Source organism: Chiloscyllium plagiosum, chromosome 17 (genome assembly GCF_004010195.1).
Source record: "Chiloscyllium plagiosum isolate BGI_BamShark_2017 chromosome 17, ASM401019v2, whole genome shotgun sequence".
Taxonomy (NCBI): Eukaryota; Metazoa; Chordata; class Chondrichthyes; order Orectolobiformes; family Hemiscylliidae; genus Chiloscyllium; species Chiloscyllium plagiosum.
Window position 1 is genome coordinate 68,188,837 of NC_057726.1, and position 19,948 is coordinate 68,208,784.

Genomic DNA, 19,948 nt, shown 5'->3' on the forward strand with positions numbered 1-19,948 from the left:
ACCCGGGTCTCTGGCGCTGTGAGGCAGCAGTGCTAACCACTGTGCCACCGTGCCGCCCAAAAAGCGACCCGCCCGAGCAGGGACCTGAACCCTGGACCCTCAGATTAAAACCCTGATGCTTTACCGACTGAGCTACCCGGGCTCGTGAAATAATTTACAATGTTAATAATTTACAATGGGTCACCAAGCTATTGTACCAGTACGCTGACATTAAAATGCAATGATAGCAAGTCTGCATTATTATTGAATGTTTTCTACTTGGTAGACACAAATGGTCAGGCAGTAGCAAGGTTATCAGCCCGTAGGGAGCTAGAATTGGGATCTGCAATTATGCTAAAAGAAAATATTCAAAATAATTGTCTTGAATCTGTTCAGAACTGAGAGCTGAAATAGCTGAAAATGTGTTGCTGGAAAAGCGCAGCAGGTCAGGCAGCATCCAAGGAACAGGAGAATCGACGTTTCGGGCATAAGCCTGAAGAAGGGCTTATGCCCGAAACGTCGATTCTCCTGTTCCTTGGATGCTGCCTGACCTGCTGCGCTTTTCCAGCAACACATTTTCAGCTCTGATCTCCAGCATCTGCAGTCCTCACTTTCTCCTGAGAGCTGAAATACCCAAGCATATTTGATTCAGCGGGGAGCTTCTAAAATGATGCTGTTTTATACTTAAGACAAAATGCAATTTCTTGGATTTGACCCACTTTTAACGTAGACATCAAAGGAAAGAGGAAAACTGCATGAAATCATGTGGAATGAATTGGGGCTGTTCACCATGTGTCTCATGCTGCCCTATTGTTTGTGTACTGGAAAAGGATGGAGTGCCGTGTGGGTCTGTTTGTACCTGAGATATTTGAATCATATGCTTAAGAGGCATCTACGTAAAAATCTATTACTGGAAGAAATAAATTCATGGTTTACTTTGAAATTTTAGTTGATATTGATTTGATTTCTCTCAGCATCTTTGTTGTCGCCTATGTAATTTGTGTTTTTCTTATCTTTTGTTGCAATTATTAAATTTCTCCGTACTGGTTTGTGATAGTTCATTGACATTTTTAATAACATTTAGCCTGAACTTTATTGATCATCTTTCAAAATAATTCCTATATTCTATAATTTGGTCATTTTCATTCTTTCATTATTTTTAGTTCCAATCTTATTCCCTCAAAATTCGCCCTTTTCAAATCCATTACCTTGTAACTTGTTTTACTGACTTCTTTCAAAGTCTTTATATGAAACCTTATTACACTGTGATCACTATGGCCTAGATGTTCCCCTCTGTGCAGTGTTCCCCTATGATATCAATGGAGAATACCATGCACAGTTGCAGTGCCTTCCTTTGGTGAATTGATATATAAATGTGTGTGGTGCAGCAAAAAGCGGTACTGCATAGATTAATGCTGACGCTGACCCTGTCCCCCGCCACAACCCCAATCCCAGCCATATATTTACTGTTTGTATCAGTCTTATACCTTACATCTGTCTGAGCTTTATTCTCTTTTATTTATCCTCAAATATGAGTTATTTCTGCCACATCCATCCCAATTACAAATTTAAAATTTCAGTCACAACCCTATTTTTTTTGCATATTCTTAATTTAAAGCAAACAACTTGACTTGTATTTGTTTTGGTCTGTCAATTTTATACATTCCAGCTCAAATATGATGCCTAGTATCTGTGCATTGTGTCAATTTAATGTCAGTAATATACAGTATTATGTGGATTAATTGAATCCCCCTTTTCTCAGCAATATCTCAGTTCAGCGTTTTGTGTCTAATGAAAAAAACAATCAAAGCCGTTTATGAATAGGATAAGTATTTCATGGTCAATAATGTCATATTGCTGCTTTGGAGATGGTAGAATCAATATTAAAGTCCGCTTTACTGAAATGTTTAACTCATTGTTTGGCTTGTACTTTATCACCAATTTCTGTTGTAGCTGAATGACTGTTGCCGAGGTGTTGTATTCGATGGATTGGAAAGCATATACAGTCCGAGTGAAGCCTACACTCTCACAGCTGCACTTAAAGCAATTAGCAATAGACGTCACATCTACTTAATCAACCTTCGTCAGGATTATACAGCACTGAAGTCCAGGGAGAAAGCCAAGCAGGACGAAGAGGGTATGTGACTGTTGTACTGAAGGCTCTGCAACAATGCTTGCAGTATCAATGAATATTCATTTTAACCACCAGAATTCTTCTGTGTCATGGCTTTAATGCAGAATAATAAAAAGGTTTCTTCAATCGCACCAAAATATGTTTTAATCCTAACATTGATATGAGTGCTTCCCTTGAATAATTGAGACCTTTTTCCACTTACCCTGAGAGAATCATAGAATCTCTACAGTGTGGAAACAGGCCATTTAGACCAACAAGTCCACACTGACCTTCCAAAGAGTAACCCCCTCCACCCCCGACCCATTCCCCAATCCCATTACTCTACATTTACCCCTGACTAATGCACTTAACCTACACATCCCTGAACATTAAGGACAATTTAGCATGGCCAACTCACCTAATCTGCTCACCTTTGGATTGTGGAGGGTACCGGGGCACCAGTAGGAAACCCACGCAGACATGGGGAGAATGTGCAAGCTCCATATAGACAGTTGCCCAAGGCTGGACACAAACCTGGATCCCTGGTGCTGTGAAGCAGCAGTGCTAACCACTGAGCCACCATGCCACCCTGTTGGTAAATAGAGACCAAATCTATGTGTTTTTTAATGGAGTTCCGGTTTGAATGTGGACCTCTAGGAGTTCCAGTGCATGCCTTTGTTTAGCCTGTCCCAGGTTGGATGTATTGTCCTAGTCCAACTGGTGTCCCTGTTCATCTGTGTGTATGGTTACCAGTCTTTTGGTGACTAGTTGGTGCTTATGTATCCTGGTGGGTAGTTTCCTGCCCATCTGTCCAATGTAATGTTTGTTGCAGTCCTTGCGGTATATTTTGTTTATTACGTTTGTTCTGCTGGTTGTGGGTACAGGATCGTTTAAATTCATCAGGAATTGTTTTAGTGTGGTAATAGATTTGAGGGCTACCATGATGCCTTGGGGACAGAGTAGTCTGGTGGCCATCTCTGAAATGTCTTTGATATATAGTAGGGTGACTAGAGTCTCTGGGCCATCTTAAGAGCCATTTCCTCACTCTTAATTTAACCAACCACAAGTAACCAAAATTAAACATATTTTTTCAACTACATCTTATTTAAAGATCTAGGACACTAATCAGCAAATGTTTAAATCTGCTGGGATCTTTCATACCCCAAATCTGTCCAAATCTCAGACTGGATCTGTCTAAACCTGTCCGAATCTCAGAAATTGGAGAAACAACACCTCATCTTCTGCCTGGGCAGCGTATAGCCCGGAGGACTCAACATTGAGTTCCCCGATTTCAAATAACTTCCCTTCCCATCCCCAACTCCCTTCCAAGCTCCTCCCCTTGCTTCTATTCCTCTGATCAACCTTTCCTTCCAGCTACCGACCAGATTCATTCCACCCATCGACCAACCAGGTCGTACCCACTACCTGTGTTCACCTATCCCCACCCTTTTCCCACCCAAAACCCTCTCTGATCTTGCTGACTGACACCAACAGACTCATGCCGGGTCATAATGAGGGCGGCACGGTGGCACAGTGGTTAGCACTGCTGCATCACAGCGCCAGAGACCCGGGTTCAATTCCCACCTCAGGCGACTGACTGTGTGGAGTTTGCATGTTCTCCCCGTGTCTGCGTGGGTTTCCTCCAGGTGCTCCGGTTTCCTCCCACAGTCACAAAGATGTGCAGGTCAGGTGAATTGGCCATGCTAAATTGCCCGTAGTGTTAGGTAAGGGGTAAATGTAGGGGTATGGGTGGGTTAGGCTTCGGCGGGTCGGTGTGGACTTGTTGGGCCGAAGGGCCTGTTTCCACACTGTAATGTAATGTAATGTAATCTAATCTAAAAAATAATCTCCAGATTACTGCCCAAGCCATGTGCAAATTGGCTTAGGGATTAGAAATTAATAAAGTAAACATGTGGCTAAGGGAGTGTTGTGGGAAAGAGGCGTCCATTTCATGGGGCATTGGCATCAGTTTTGGGACCGGGTGATCTGTACTGATGGGACGGTCTCCACCTGAACCGATCTGGAACCAGTGTTCTAGCGAAAAGGATAAATAGGGTCATCACTAGGACTTGAAACTTGAGAGTCAGGGAGGAAGGGAAAGGAAAAGCGACAGGAAGTATGGTGATAAATGAAAAGTTAAGCAGCAGGTTAGCATGAGGGTTTAAGTTCAAGGCAGACTATGAAAGAAACAAAAAGGAAGGGTAACTCAGGAAATATTTGAGATGTTGTGAATCATGACGGTAAGGAAGTTAGCATAAAGTCACTTTACCTGAATGCTTGTAGCATTCATAACAAGGTTGATGAGTGAATGGCACAAATCATCGCAAATGAATATGATTTGGTAGCCATCAGGGAGACATGGTCACAGGATGGTCACGACTGGGAGTTAAATATCCGGGGATACCAGACTATTCGGAAAGACAAACAGGAATGTAAGGAAGATGGTGCAGCTCTGATGTTCAAGGACAATATCAGGGTTGGTGCTGAGGGATGATATAAATTCTATGGAGCATGAGGTTGAATCCATTTGGGTGGAAATTAGGAATTCTAAGAAGAAAACGTCACTGATAGGTGTAGTCAATAGGCCATCAAATAATAATATCACATTGGGACGGGCAATAAACAAGGAAATAATTAATGCCTGTAAAATTGGCACGACAGTTATCATGGGGGATTTTAATCTGACTGTAGATTGGTCGAACCAGCTCAGTCAGGGTAGCCTTGAGGAGGCGTTTGGTGAATGTATCCGTGATAGTTTTCTTGAACAGCATGCAATGGTACCACTGAGGGAGCAAGCTATCCTCGATCTAGTCCTGGAATAATTAATGACCTCACAATTGGCATGGATGTGTTATAGCTCTTACAGTCTCACGTTATTTGCTATCGGCATTGAAAATGAAAGACCTTAAGGCAACTTTCTTGGTTGCCCTTGTGTTCATAGAACAAAGAACGTAGGCCATTCAAGCCTGCTGCTCCTTCATTGTGATCAAAGCTGATCACTTCAATGTTTTATCCACACGTTGCCCACATATCCTTTTACGTTATTGGTATTGAGAGGTTTTTCGATCTTTAAACATACTCAGTGACTGAGTTTCTACTCCCCTCTCGGGTAGAGACTTCCAAAGGCTCACCACTCTCTGAGTAAAAGAAAGCTTTTCATCTTGGTCCCAATGGCTTCCCCTTTATTTTGAAGTTATGACCTCTGGTCCTAGATACCCATCCAGAAATAGATACCTATCCACATATCCCTTTAGGTATTATGTTTGTTTAAATGCGATAACCTCTTATTTGTTGAAACTCAAGAGATTGCAGGCCCAGTTTCTACAATTTTTCTTCAAAGAACAGTCCTAACCTTCCTGGAATCAATCTGGTGATCCTCTGATGCACTCCCTCAATGGCAATAATGTTCTTCCTAAAGTAAAGAGACCAAAGCTGTACATGTAGATGTGATCCAACCAAGGTCTGCACAATTGAAGAAAGACTTAGCCACTCTTACACTCAAATCCCCTCACAACATCAGCCTTCCCTTTCTCTGTCTCTGTTAGCTTCAGTAACTTATTGGTAAGGACTTCTATGGCCCTTTGGGCAACATCAGAAGTCACATGACATCAGGTTATAGTCCAACAGGTTCATTTAAAGTCACAAGCTTTCAGAGCGGTGTTCCTTTGTCAGGTGAAGTGGGAAAGGAGCAACTTGCCTGGTTAAAGAGCAGTTCTCCAAAAGCTTGGATTTTAAATAAACCTGTTGGACTAGGACCCGGTGTCATGTGACTTCTGACTTGTCTACCCTAATCCAACACCGGCATCTCCAAAACTTTGGACAACGACACTTTCAAAGTTCTTATCATTTAAGAAATTGTGCAAACATCTATTCCTCAAACCAATGTGAATTATGAAAAGATCAATGAATATGGGGAGAAGGCAGGGAGAATTGGGTTGAGAAACAATCAACCATGATCAAATGGTGGAGCAGTCTCGATGGGTCAATTGGCCTAATTCTGCCCTTAAACCTTGTGCCTTATGGACAGTCTCTCATTTTTCCCACTATATACTCAATCTGTCATGCCCTTCCCCACTCATTAAGTTTGTGAAGCCACTTTGCATCTTGCTCACAGTAGTCACTTCCACTTCGCTTTCTGACATCTACAAACTTGGAAATCACGATTTGGAGATGCCGATGTTGGACTGAGGTGTACAAAGTTAAAAATCACTCAACACCAGGTTATAGTCAAATAGGTTTATTTGGAAGCACTAGCTTTCAGAGTGCTGCTCCTTTTTCAGGTGGTGGAACATTTCTGATGAGGAGCTTATGCTCAAAATATCGACGCTCCTGCTCCTCAGATGCTGCCTGACCGGCTGTACTTTTCCAGTGCCACACATTTTGACTCTGATCTCCAGCATCTGCAGTCCTCCCTTTCTCCCTGTAAATCCAGAAACTCAGCTAATGTTCTGTGGGACTAGAGTTCGAATTCTACTACAGTAGTTGGTGTAAGTTGAATTCAGTAAAAAAAAAAATCTGGAATTAAGAATCTATTGATGAGCATGAAATCATTGTCGATTTTCAGAAAAACCCATCTTGTTCAGCAATGTCCTTCAGGGAAGGAAATCTGTGAGTACATATGACTCCAGGCCCACAACAATGTGGTTGACTCTCAGTTGGCCTCTGAAATGGCCTAGCAAGCCATTCAGTTGTACCACTTGCTACAAAGTCTCAAAGAAATGAAACCAGATGAATTACCTGGCATAACCTGGGTACCGGAAAGGACAAGTGCAGAAACAGACTTGTTGACCCTGCAAAGTCCTCCTTACTAACATCTGAGGGCTTGTACCAAATATGGGAGAGCAGTCTCACAGACCAGTCAATCAATAGCCTGAGATCATCATATTCATGGCATTATACCTTACAGATGACGTCCCAGACACTGGCATCACCATCCCTGGATATGTCCTGTTGTACCAGCAGGACAGACCCAACAGAGGATGCAACACATTGGTATACAGTTGGCGGGAGATGACCTGGGAATCCTTAACACTGACTCTGGACCTCATGAAGTCCTGTGGCTTCAGGTTAAGCATGGGCAAGGAAGCCTCCTGCTGATTACCAAGTACCAAGCTCCCTCAGCTGATGAATTGGTACTCCTCCATGTTGAACAGCACTTAGAGGAAGTACTGAGGATCGCAAGGTCACAAAATGTATTCTGGGTGGGGGATTTCAATTATCACTACAACGAGTAGCTCAGCAGTAGTATTACTGATCGAGCTGGTTGTGTCTTAAAGGACATAGCTGCTAGAACTGGTCTGCAGTAACTGGAAAGGGAACCAACAAGTGGGAAAAACATACTTGACCTCATTCTTACCAATCTGCCAGCTGCAGATCCATCTGTCGATGACAGTATCAGTAACAGTGACCATGGCACAGATCTTGTGGAGACAAAGTCCCATCTTCATGTTGAATGTAACCTCCATCATGTTGTGTGACACTATCACTGTGATACATCGGACAGGTAACAAACAGATCCAGCAACTCAAGACTGGGCATCCATGAGGCACTGTGGGTCATCGCCAGCAGCAGAATTGTGCTCCAGCACAACCTGTAACCTCATGGCCCGGCATTTCCCCCACTCAACCATTACCATCAAGCCAGGGGATCAACCCTGGTTAAATGGAGAGTGCAGGAGGGCATGCCAGGGGCAGCACCAGGAATGCCTGAAAATCAGCTGTCACCCTGGTGAAGCTACCAAACAGGACTACTTGTGTGCCAAACAGCTTAAGCAGCAAGTGATAGGCAGAGCTGAGTAATCCCACAACCAACTGATCGGATCTAACCTCTGTAGTCCTGCCACATCAAGTCGTGAATGGTGGTGGACAATTTTAATAACTCACTGGAGGAAGACAAACAAGAGACTGGAAGAACACAGCAAGCCAGGCAGCATCAGGAGGTAGGGAAGTCAACGTTTCAGGTGTAACCCTTCTTCAGGACTATGGGAGAGTGTAAGGGGAGCTGCAGGTAAAGGGTGGTGGTGGGGAGGAGGCAGAGTGGTGAGGTAGGAATAGGTGAACTCAGGAAGAATGAATCCAGTTGGTAGCTGGAAGGAAGGGTTGATCAGAGGAATGGAAGAAAGGGGGAGGGGCTGGAAAAGGAATCGGGGAATGGGAAGGGAGATTATTTGAAATTGGAGAATTCAATGGTGAGACTTTGGGGCTGTAGGCTGCCCCCACAGGTGGAGGATAAGGTTTTGTTCCTGCAATTTATGATCTGATTCGCTGTGGCAAAGGAGGAGGCTAAGGATGGTCAGAAAGGGAGTGAGAAGGAGAATTTAAATGGGAGGTCAGGCCTGAGATGCTTGGTGAACTATTCCCTAAGTTTACGTTTGGTCTCCCTGATGTAAAGGAGACCACATTGTGAGCACCTGATACAGTAAACTAGGTCAGAGGAGAGGCAGGGGAACCTCTATTTCACCTGGAAGGACTGTTTGGAGTGTTGGATGGAGGTGAGGTGGTGGTGTACTGACAGGATTTGCATATTTTACAGTTGCAGGGAAGGTACCGGGGGTTCAGTGTGGTTGGTGGAGTGAGTGGCACTAATCAAAGACTGATGAAGTCAACGGGTCCTTGTGGAAGGCAGGGAGGAGTAGGGACGGGAAGACGTTTTTGGTGGGGTCTAATTGGAGTAGGTGGAAGTGTTTAAGGATGATATGTTGGGATGTGGAGACTAGTAGGATGGTAGTTGCAGACAAGGGAGACCCTGTCTTTATTGCATTTGGAGAAGGGGGGAAGGTTTAAAGCAGTAGAGCAGGAAATGGAGGAGGTGTAGCAAAGGGCTGTCTGGATGACAGAGGTGGGGGGGGGGGGAAGGGGAGGGGAAGTACATTATTCAAAATAGATGAACATCTGGGATGCTTGGGAATGGAATGTCTCATCATCCGGAAGAGGAAGCTCTCCAAATATCCCCATCTTCAATGACGGAAGAGCCCAGCACATCAGTGCAAAAGATAAATCTGAAGCATTCACAGCCAGAAGTGCTGAGTGGATGATTCATCTCGGCTCCTCAATTATAAATACCAGTCTTAAGCCAATTCGATTCACTCTGCATGATATCAAGAAATGGTTGTACTCCAAAACTTTTCGCTGCCCCTCTCGCCAAACACTTCCAGTACAACAACAACACGCATCTACCCGACAATTGCCCAGGTATGTCCCATACTTAAAAAGCAGGACAAATTCAATTACTGTCCCACCAAACCACTCTCCATCAGTAAGATGATAGAAGGTGGCATCAACAGTGCTATTAAGCAGTACCTGTTCAGCAATAACCTGCTCAGTGATGCCCCGCTTGGATTCCCCGAGTGCCACTCAGCTCCTGACCTCATTGTAGCCTTGGATTAAAACGTGGGTAAAAGAGCTGAATTCCAGAGGGGAGGTGAGAGTGACAGCCCTTGATGTCAAAGCTGCATCTGATGGAGTGTGGCATCAAGCAGTCCTAGAAAAATTGGAATCAGTGGGTTTCAGGGAGAAACCTCATTAGTGGTTGGAATCATATCTGACACATGGGAAAATGGTCATGGTTGTTGGAGGTCAGTAATCTCAACTCCAGGACATCTGTGCAGGAGTTCCTTAGGGTAGTGTCCATCTTCAGCTGCTTCATTAGTGACCTTCTCTCCATCATAAGGTCAGAAATGGGGATGTTGCTGATGATTGCACACTTCACAGCTCAGATTCTGAAGCAGCCCGTGTTCAAATGTAACAAGGTTTGGACAATATCCAAGATTGGGGTGACAAGTGGCAAGTAACAATTGTGTCACTCAACTGGCATGCAATGACCGTCAACAATTAGTGACAACCTAACCACTGATTCTTGACATTCAATGGTGTTACCATCCCTGAATCCCCCACTTTCAACATCCCGAGGGTTCTCATTGACCAGAAACTCAAGGACTCACTACATAAACATAGTAGTTACAAGAGCAGAGGCTCAGAATACTGTAGCAAGTAATTTACCTCCTCATTCCCCAAAGCCTGCCCATTGTCTACAAGGCACAAGTCAGGTGTGATTAAATACTCCCCACTTGCCTGGACGGGTGCAGCTCCAATAACACTCAAGAAATTTGACACCATTTGGGACAAAACAGCTGCTTGCTTTGCACTACCCCCCACAAGCATTCACTCCACATTGACATTCAGTAGCAGCAGGGTGTACTATCTTGAAGATGCACTGCAAAAGTTCACCACAGATCCTCAGACAGCATCTTCTAAATATACAACCACTTCCATCTAAGACAAGGGCAGCAGATACATGGCAATACCACCACCTGCAAGTTCCCCTTCCTTCATTGTCGCTAGGTCAAAATGCTGCAATTCCCTCCCGAGTGGCATTGTGGGTCAACCCACAGAAGGTGGACTGCAGTGGTTCAAGAAAGCAGCTCACCACTGCCTTCTCAAGGGCAATTAGGGATGGGCATTAAATGATGGCCAGACAGCAATGCCCACACCCAACAAATGGGTAAAAAATTAATCTTCAGCTTCAGACATTTCTTGCATGTTCCCCAGTTGAAACAGACTCAAATTAACATGGTATTTCTCTGCTATTACTCTATTCCCTATTATGTATTTTCTGCTCTGCCTGTAATGAATCCACATTTGGCTAAACCAATTGTTTCCTTTCTCCGTCTCTTTGGAAGCTTGTACAGTCTTTCTTTTGTGTTTCTTGCCAGTTTTTCATTAGTAACCTCTTCTCCCTTTCTTTATCAGTTTCTTGCTTCCCTTTTTCTTTTTTATTGTATTCACATGTGGGACTTGGGCATCACTGGGTGACCAGAATTTGTTACCCACAACTATTTGCTGTTGAGAAGGTAGTGGTGAGCTGCTCCATAAATGGCTGCAGTCCACATGCTATAGGAAGACCTGCAGTGCCTTAGGGAGGGAATTCCAGGATTTTGAACCCAGCAACAGTGAAGGAATGGTGATATATTTCCAAGTCAGGTTGGTGAGTGGCTTGGAGGGGAACTTGCAGGTGGTGGTGTTCCCATGTATCTATTGCTTTTGTCCTTCTAGTTGGAAGTGGTTGTGGGTTTGGAAGCTGCTGCCTAACAGTGCCAGGGACCCGGGTACGATTCCATACCCAGGCGACTGTCTGTGTGGAGTTTGTGCATTCTACCCATGTCTGCGTGGGTTTCCTCCGGGTGCTCCAGTTTCCTCCCGCAGTCCAAAGATGGGCATGTTAGGTGAATTGGCCATGCTAAATTGCCCATAGCGTTCAGGGATTTGTAAGCTAAGTGCATTAGTCAGGGGAAATGTAGAGTATTAGGGGTAGAGGAATAGGTCTGGTTGGGATACTCTTCAGAGGGACTTGTTGGGCCAAATAGCTTGTTTCCACAATGTAGGGATTCTATGAATTTCTTCAGTGCTCCTTGTAGATTGAGCAATGGTTATGGAGAGAGTGGATGCGTGTGGGTGGAGTGCCAATTCAGTGGACCGCTTTGTCCTGGATGGTATCAGTCTTCTTGAGTACTGTTGGAGATGCACCCATCCAGGCAAGTGGTAAGTATTCCATCATACGCATGACTTGTGTCGATCAACGTTGGACAGGCTTTGTATTCCCAGCCTTTGACTTGCTCATGCAGCCACCATGTTTATGTGATAAGTCTGGTTGAGTTTCTGTTTGATGGTAACCTCCGGGATGTTGACAGTTGGGGATTCAGTAATGGTAAAACCATCGAATATCAAGGGGTGGTCATCAGATTTCCTTTTATATTGGAGATGTTCATTACTTAGTATTTGTGTGGCATGAATGGTACTTGCCACTTGTCAGTCTGGATCTTGCTACATTTGGATATGAATTGCTTAAGTATCTCAGTAGTTGTGAATGGCACTGAACCTTGTGCAATCATTATAGAATATCCTTATTTCTGACCTTATAGTGGTGGGAAGGTCATTGATGAAACAGCTGAAGATGTGTGGGCCTAGGACAGTATCCTGAGGAACTCTTCCAAAGATGTTCTGGAGTTGAGATGACTGACCTCCAACAACCAGAACTATATTCTTTTTTGCCAGCTATGACTCAAACCAGCAGAGAGTTTGCACCTTGATGCCCATCAATTCCAGTTTTGCTAGGTCTCCTTTATGCCACACTCAAATGAATGTGGCCTTGATGTCAAGGGCTGTCACTCTCCACTTACCTCTGGAATTTAACACTTTTGTCCATGTTTGAACCAAAGCTGTAATGAGGTCAGGAGTCATGTTGACCCTGGCAGAACCCAAACTTGGCCTCACTGAGCAGGTTATTGCTGAACAAGTGCTGCTTGATAGCATTGTTAATGTTATATTCCATCACTTTATTAATGATTTGAGAGTAGACTGATAAGGCAGTAATTGGCAGAGTTGAATTTGTCATTTTTTTGTGCACAGGGCATAGCTAGACAATTTTCCATATTGTCGGGTAGATGCCAGCGTTGTAACTGTACTGGAGCAAGAAGTTCTGGAGCACAAGTCTTCAGTAACATTGCTACAATATTGTCAGGGCCTATAACCTTTGCAATATCAGCGCTTCTTGATATCACATGAAGTGAATAAAATTTGCTGAAGACTATAGTGCTGGGGACACTAGAGGAGGCTGAGATGGACCACTCACTTGGCACGTCTGCCTGAAGATTGCTGTGAGTACTTCAGCTTTATCTTTTGCACTTATGTGGTCTCCTCCCTCATGAGGATGGGGGTTGTTATGGACTAGACCAGACTGATCACCCCACCCCGCAAAAAAACATTGCGAGGAGAAAGCTTAGACCCTAACTTTCATATTTATTTAAAGGGTTGCACCTGAAACATTGACTTGCCCAGCTCCTGATGCTGCCTGGCTTGCTGCGTTTGTCCAGCCTCCTGCTTGTTTACCATATTTATTTAAAGGTGCTGCCTTCCAGATGTGATTTGAATGATCCACCACCAAGCTTTAATCGAAACACACTTCATTCTTGCAACACAGTTAAAATGCAAAAGAAGAAGAATTGAATTAACTTTAACTCCATTGGAATATTTAACAAGATAATGTATTATTTAACCACTAATGGTCAACTGTTCCAATATAGGCACCGTCTCATAAACACATCTTTGGCAAAAATGCAATTCAGCAGAACAGTTTGATTCTCATGTGCTGTGACTCTCCAGTCCAGAAGAAGGAAACAATCTGTCCCTTTTTGATTTTTAAGAGGAAGCCTTGCTGTCTAACACTTCAGGGTAAAAACAAGGACTGTAGATGCTAGAAACCAGAGTCTAGATTAGAGTGGTGCTGGAAAAGCACAGCAGGCCAGGCAGTATCCAAGGAGCAAGAAAATCGACGTTTCGGGCAAAAGTCCTTCATGAGGAATAGAGGCAGGGTGTCTCTCCACTCTGCAGGCACCCTCCCTCTATTCCTGATGAAGGGCTTTTGCCCGAAACATCGATTTTCCTGCTCCTCGGATGCTGCCTGACCTGCTGTGCTTGTCTAACACTTCAGTCTAGCAGCTGGGAACTCAAGCTTTTCACTCAGCAGTCAGCAGAAACCCTCTCAACTAACTGAAAGTAGAACTGAAAGCCTTCCAGAACCTGTGTGAACCCTGACCCTGCCCACTCATGATCCTTTTATCTCATTAAAAAAAACGCCCAGGAAGAACTCAATTGTCTGTCTGAGGGAGACATTTTGGCAGCACTGTGTCAATACCCCATTACAAGAGAAACTGCACAGAACTAACTCCCCTTTTAAATAAATAGTCCCATCACAGGGATATTTATGGAATTTCCTCCTCCACCTTGAGAGAGAACGTAGTTTCATTTCCACCACCATTCGCGACTGGATATGGCAAGACTGCAGAGCTTAGATCTGATCTCTTGGTTGTGGGATTGCTCAGCTGTATCTATCACTTGCTGTTTATGCTGTTTTGCAAGTAGTCCTGTTTGATAGCTTCACCACATTGACACCACGTTTTTAAATATACCTGGTGCTGCTCCTGGCATGCCCTTCTGCACCCCACATTGAAAGAGGGTTGATCCTTTGGCTTGATGGTAACAGTTGAGTGAGGAATATGTTGGGCCATGAGGTTGCAGATTGTGCTGGAAGACAATTCTGATGTTGTTGATGGCCCATAGCACCCCGTGGATGCCCAGTCTTGAGTTGCTAGATCTGTTTGAAGTCTGCTCCATTTAGCATGGTGATAATGCCGCACAACATGATGGAGCGATTTTCAATGTGAAGACAGGATTTTTCAGTGGTCATTGTTACTGATGCTGTCATAGACAGATGCATCTGCAGCTGGCAGATTGGCAAGGATAAGGTCAAGTATGTTTTTCTCCTCTTGTTGGTTCCACCACAGGTCTGATCTGGTAGCTATGTCCCTTAGGACCTGACCAGTTCGAAAAGTAGTACTGCTGCCGAGCTACTGTTGGAGGTTGACATTGAAATCCCCCAACCAGAATATATTTTGCGTCCTTGCCATCTGCAGTTTTTCCTCTAGGTGTTGTTTAACATGGTGGAGTACTGATTCATCAGCCAAGGGAGGACGGTACATTATAATTAGGAGGTTTCCTTGCCCACGTTTAACCTGAAGCCACAGGACTTTGTGAGGTCCAGAGTCAATTTTGAGGATTCCAAGGGCAACTCCCTCCTGACTGTATGCTACTGCACCACCACCTCTGCTGTGTCTGTCCTGCCGGTAGGACAGGACATATCCTGGGATAGTGGTGTCTGGGACAGTGTCTGTAAGGTATGATTCCATAAATATGACTATGTTAGGCTGTTGCTTGACTAGTCTGTGAGACAGCTGTCCCAGTTTTGGCATTAACCCCAGATGTTAGTAAGGACTTTGTAGGGTCGACAGGCTATTTTGGTCTCTTTCAGTGTCTACGTTGATGCTGAGTGGTCTGCACAATTTTTGTTGAGACTTTTTAGTGACTGTTACAACTGAATGGCTTGCTAGGCTATTTCAGAGGGCAGTTGAGAGTCAACCACATTGCTGGATCTGGAGTCACACATCGGCCACACCAGGTGAAGATGGCTATTTTCCTTCCCTGAAGGACAATAGTGAGCCAGCTGGATTTTTCTGACAGTCAATAATGGTTTCATAGTCTTCAGTAGATTCTTGATTTCAAACAGTTTTTTGTTGAATTCAAATTCCGTAGAAGGATTTGAACCTGCTTCCCCAGAACATTAGCTGAATTTCTGGATTGATAGTCTAGCCATAATATCACTAGGCCATCACCTTCCCTTTAATGTCCTTGAACGTCGTCCTAAAGCTTAGAGTGTTCTCTGTTTTTTGCCACCTTATAGGCCATTTATTTTAATCTCATATAATGTTTAACTTGCCTTGTTAGCCAGAGTTGACTGAAGAATTTTGGGTTCTTCTTTAGAGCCTGAAAGAAGCATAAGTTTGTTGGAAACTACTATAATAATTGTTTCATGATTATGCATTGCTGATGTACCATTATACCTTTTCATATATTTTCCCAAAACACAACAGCCACTTAACTGCTCATACCTTAATAAGTTCCTTTGTTCAAACGTAGTTCTCTGGCATATGATTGAACTACCTTACTTTCAAACAAAATGTAAAATTCCATCATATTATGATCACTCATCCCTAAATATTGTTTTCCAAAAATACTCTTAACTCCTTTTTGTTACATAATAATAGATACAAATAGCCTGCTTTTTAATCATTTCCTCAACATACAGCTGTAGAAAACATGTCATGCCCCCCACACTACTGTTGCTATTTAGTGACCGACAAACAATTCCTACCAATGTTTATTGCTCCTTTCTGTTTCTTAGCTCTGCCCAAAAAGATTTAACATTTTAATAAATCAAAAAAACTGGATGTCAGAGATCTGAAATGACAACATTTAAGAGGCATTTGGATGGGTATATGAATAGGAAGGGTTTGGAGGGTTATGGGCCGGGTGCTGGTAGGTGGAACTAGATTGGGTTGGGATATCTGGTCGGCATGGACAGGTTGGACCAAAGGGTCTGAAAACATAAAAAAAAAATAGAAATTGCTGACAAAACTGGAGGTAGTTCTAATGAAGAATCACCTGACTCAAAACATTAACTTTGCTTTCTTCCCACAAAGTAAGTTTCTCCACCAAAGTCTGTTTTTGCTTCAGATTCAACATTGTGTTCTTCTGATTTAGGATCCTGCCCTACTAATGTACTGATTCCATTTCTTACTATTAGTGCAACTCCACCTCTTTTTCTTTTTGCCTATCCTTCCAAAATATTGACTGTCCTCCAAAATTGGGTTCCCAGCCTTGGTCACCCTGCTGCCATGTTTTTGTAACATCAACTAGATGCTACCCATTTACGTCTATTTCTATTCTTCAATAATCTACCTTATTGTGAATGCTATTTCTATTCATGCAAAGTGCCCTTAACTTTGTCTTTTTGGATATTAATCCATATTGTAATCTTAATGGATGCTCACCTGCTTTCTAATTTTGTTTACCACTTTCTATTTCTCGTTACCAGCTTCACTTCCTTCCAGTTTGAGCTACCATTCAGGGGTCCATGTGTTGACAAGCTTGTTTAAACACTTCCTATTAGCAGTTGCAAATCTCCCTGCCAGGATATTAGTCTCAGCCCTGTTAATGTGACCCATCCAGTTTGTACAGTTCCCAGCTGCCCTCAGAAATCTGATGCCCTCCATGCCACACCAGTTCTCCAGCCATGTGTTCAATCAATCAGTTTCCCTATTCCTGTACTCACTGGCACATGACACTTGGAGTAATCCTGAGATTACTGCTTTTGAAGTTCTGCTTCTTTATTTCCTTTCTAACTCCCTAAAATGTGCTTTGAGAAATCCATCCCTCTTTCTACTTGTGTCATTGGAATAGCTTCAATAAGTTTCTTTCCCACAAAATAGTTGAAAGAAATCCTCAATGTAATTCAAGTGACTAAAATATGAGCATTTTTATGATTTTCATCGGCAGTGGAAGGATGGCCTGGAGAGGGGGGGCAATGGCCGAGTGGTCTTATGGCTGGACTGATAACCCAGAGAGCCAGGTAATGTCAGTGGACTTGGGTTCAAATCCCACCCTGACAGATGGTAGGATTTCAATTCAGTAAAAATCTTGAATTAAGAGTCTAATGATGACTATGAAACCATTGTCAGGAAAACCCATCTGGTTCACTCATGTCCTTTAGGGGAGGAAACTGCTCTCCTTACCTGGTCTGGCCGACATTTGACTCCAGACCAAGAGCAATGTGGTTGCCTCTTAATTGCCTTCTGGGCAATTAGGAATGGGCAATGAATTTTGGCTGAGCCAATGACTCTCACATCCTGTGAATGATCAAAGAAAAGAAACTATATCAGTCAGTTAACTAGCAACAACTGGAGTCTGATTAAACCTAATTCCCATGTGGTGTGTGTACTTGAGAATGCAGGGAAAAATGCTTGAGCATGGGATACTTCTGATAATCATGCTTAGAATCTACAGGACTGTTTATTCCTACAGAGGTTGAAAGTATTTGACAATTGATGATTGTGCATTGACATATTAATGCACAATTAATATTGGGAAGAGTAATCTCACTGTTGTCTGATTTCCTTTTCTTCTGCTGCCTATTTTCTCTTCACGTTTACTGGTAAAAGTGTTATCCTTGTCATTACTGCTCCATGTACACAATTATTCTAATACCTCGTCCAAAAGACCCTTAATTATACTTGAAACAAGATAGTAATTGCTGCTGGGAGGCATCTTACCCAAGCCCTGATTCTATCCTCACCTTACTCAATACCTGTAAATGTAGCCTTCCTCTGGGATAGCTGCACTTTGATAAAGAAGAGGAGAAAGTGAGGACTGCAGATGCTGGAGATCAGAGCTGAAAATGTGTTGCTGGAAAAATGCAGCAGGTCAGGCAGCATCCAAGGAGCAGGAGAATTGACGTTTCAGGCATGAGCCCTTCTTCAGGAGAGGAACCTTGGATGGCTTTAAAGTATGATATTGAAGTTAATAAACTGGCCTCTGATTCAACTAAGAACTGCTAATTTAGAACAACGAATATTATTGACACTTTGATTGTACCTGTCTGAATTGCTAAGCTCCTGATGGTGTATTTTTATAGTTCCTCTGTAAATACCTATTCTTCAATATTAAATTGGCTATAAGAATATAAGTTGGTGTAGTCGATCAACAGGAAGAATGTAATGAGATACAGAATTTAATATAGAATTCAAATCTTAAATTACACTATAAATGCCTTGTTTTTCCAAAACCAAATTATAGAGAAAAAATTGAAGGAGAAAGAAAAGGAGGAGAGGATTTATCTGCAAGAGTTGAGTGAAGAAGACTATGAGGCTCTGTCAGAGGAAGCAAAAGCGGAGTTTGACCTGAAACGCGCTTCTTTATTCAAAGCACGCAGGGAAAAGTAAGTGATCAAACCATCTTGTCAGTTATTGGGTCAGAATCTCAGGTACACTCATTGCTCCTACAAAGAAAGGTGTAGCAACAGAAGTAGGTGATAGACCTATGGAGCCTGTTGCGTTTGATTTAATCATGACTGATATATACATTGACTCTATATTCCCAAATATTTCTGTATCCTTTCATGGTCTCAGCTAACAAAAATCTATTATTCTCAGCTTCTAAATTTCAAGTTGAACTTGCTTCGACAGCTTGTTGGGAGAGAGAAGTCTAGATTTATATTAACCTTTGTGTGAAGAATTACTCTGCGACATAATTTAGTTACACGGTATTAAGGATCTAGACCTGAATATTACATCTGACACTCATCTGAGACCTGGGAGATCTTGGCATAATTTCAGAATTTGCAGATGACCCAAAACATGGAAGTATTGTGAACAGTGATGAGGCTAATGAGTCTACTTCAAGAGGACATAGTCTGGTGGAATAGGCTTGCACATGGCAGATGCAGGAAAGTGAGATTTTGAGAGGAAGCCTGAGGAAACAGTATGTAAAAAGGATATGATATGAAAAGGTGTGTGGTAAAAGAATGTGCGTAATCATTGAAAGTGGCTAAGTTGAGAAAGCAGGATTCCTGGCTTCATAAATAGAGGCATAAGGTACAAAATCAAACAAGGTGTGGTGAATGTTTATAAACCACTGGTTCAGCCACAACTCAAATATTGTGTCTAAATATGGGCACCACACTAGAGGAAGGATATGAAAGCTTTAGGTTCATGAAAGATTTATTAAAATAATTGCAGATATGCAAGACTTAAGTTTTTTGGATACGATGGAGAATTTACGTTTGCGTGAAGGAGAGAAGATGGAGAGAGAATTTGATAAAACTCTTAAAATCAAGGGGACGGAATAGACAAGTAGGGAGAAACCGATCCTCGTGGCACTCCACTGGTCACAGGCCTCCAGTCTGAAAAACAACCCACCACCACCACCCTCTGTCTTCTACCTTTGAGCCAGTTCTGTATCCAAATGGCTAGTTCTCTCTATTCCATGAGATCTAACCTCACTAACTATCTCCCATGGGGAACCTTGTCAAATGCCTTACTGAAGTCCATATAGATCACATCTACCACTCTACAAGTCATCAATCTTCTTTGTTCCTTCTTCAAAAAACTCAATCAAGTTTGTAAGACATGATTTCCCACGCACAAAGCCATGTTGACTATCCCTAATCAGTCCTTGCCTTTCCAAATACATGTACATCCTGTCCCTCAGGATTCCCTCCAACAACTTGCCCACCACTGACGTCAGGCTCACTGGTCTATAGTTCCCTGGCTTGTCCTTACCACCCTTCTTAAACCATCACATTTGCCAACCTCCAATCTTCTGGCACCTCACTTGTGACTATTGATGATACAAATATCTCAGCAAGGAGCCCAGTAAACACTTCTCTAGCTTCCCACAGAGTTCTCGGGTA

General features: G+C 43.0%; 1 protein-coding gene and 1 non-coding gene across 3 annotated transcripts in view; one reads left to right on the forward strand and one right to left on the reverse strand.

Moving 5' to 3' along the window:
* Positions 1-19,948, forward strand: part of hydin (HYDIN axonemal central pair apparatus protein) — a 915,145-nt gene that overhangs the window by 647,874 nt on the left and 247,323 nt on the right. For both annotated transcript variants that reach the window (XM_043707374.1, XM_043707375.1), the window contains 2 exons: positions 1,933-2,116; positions 18,334-18,475. In XM_043707374.1, coding sequence (XP_043563309.1) covers positions 1,933-2,116; positions 18,334-18,475 — 326 coding nt within the window. The remainder of the gene's footprint in view (positions 1-1,932; positions 2,117-18,333; positions 18,476-19,948) is intronic.
* Positions 70-142, reverse strand: trnak-uuu. Its single transcript has one exon. It is a non-coding gene; the product is annotated as a tRNA-Lys (tRNA).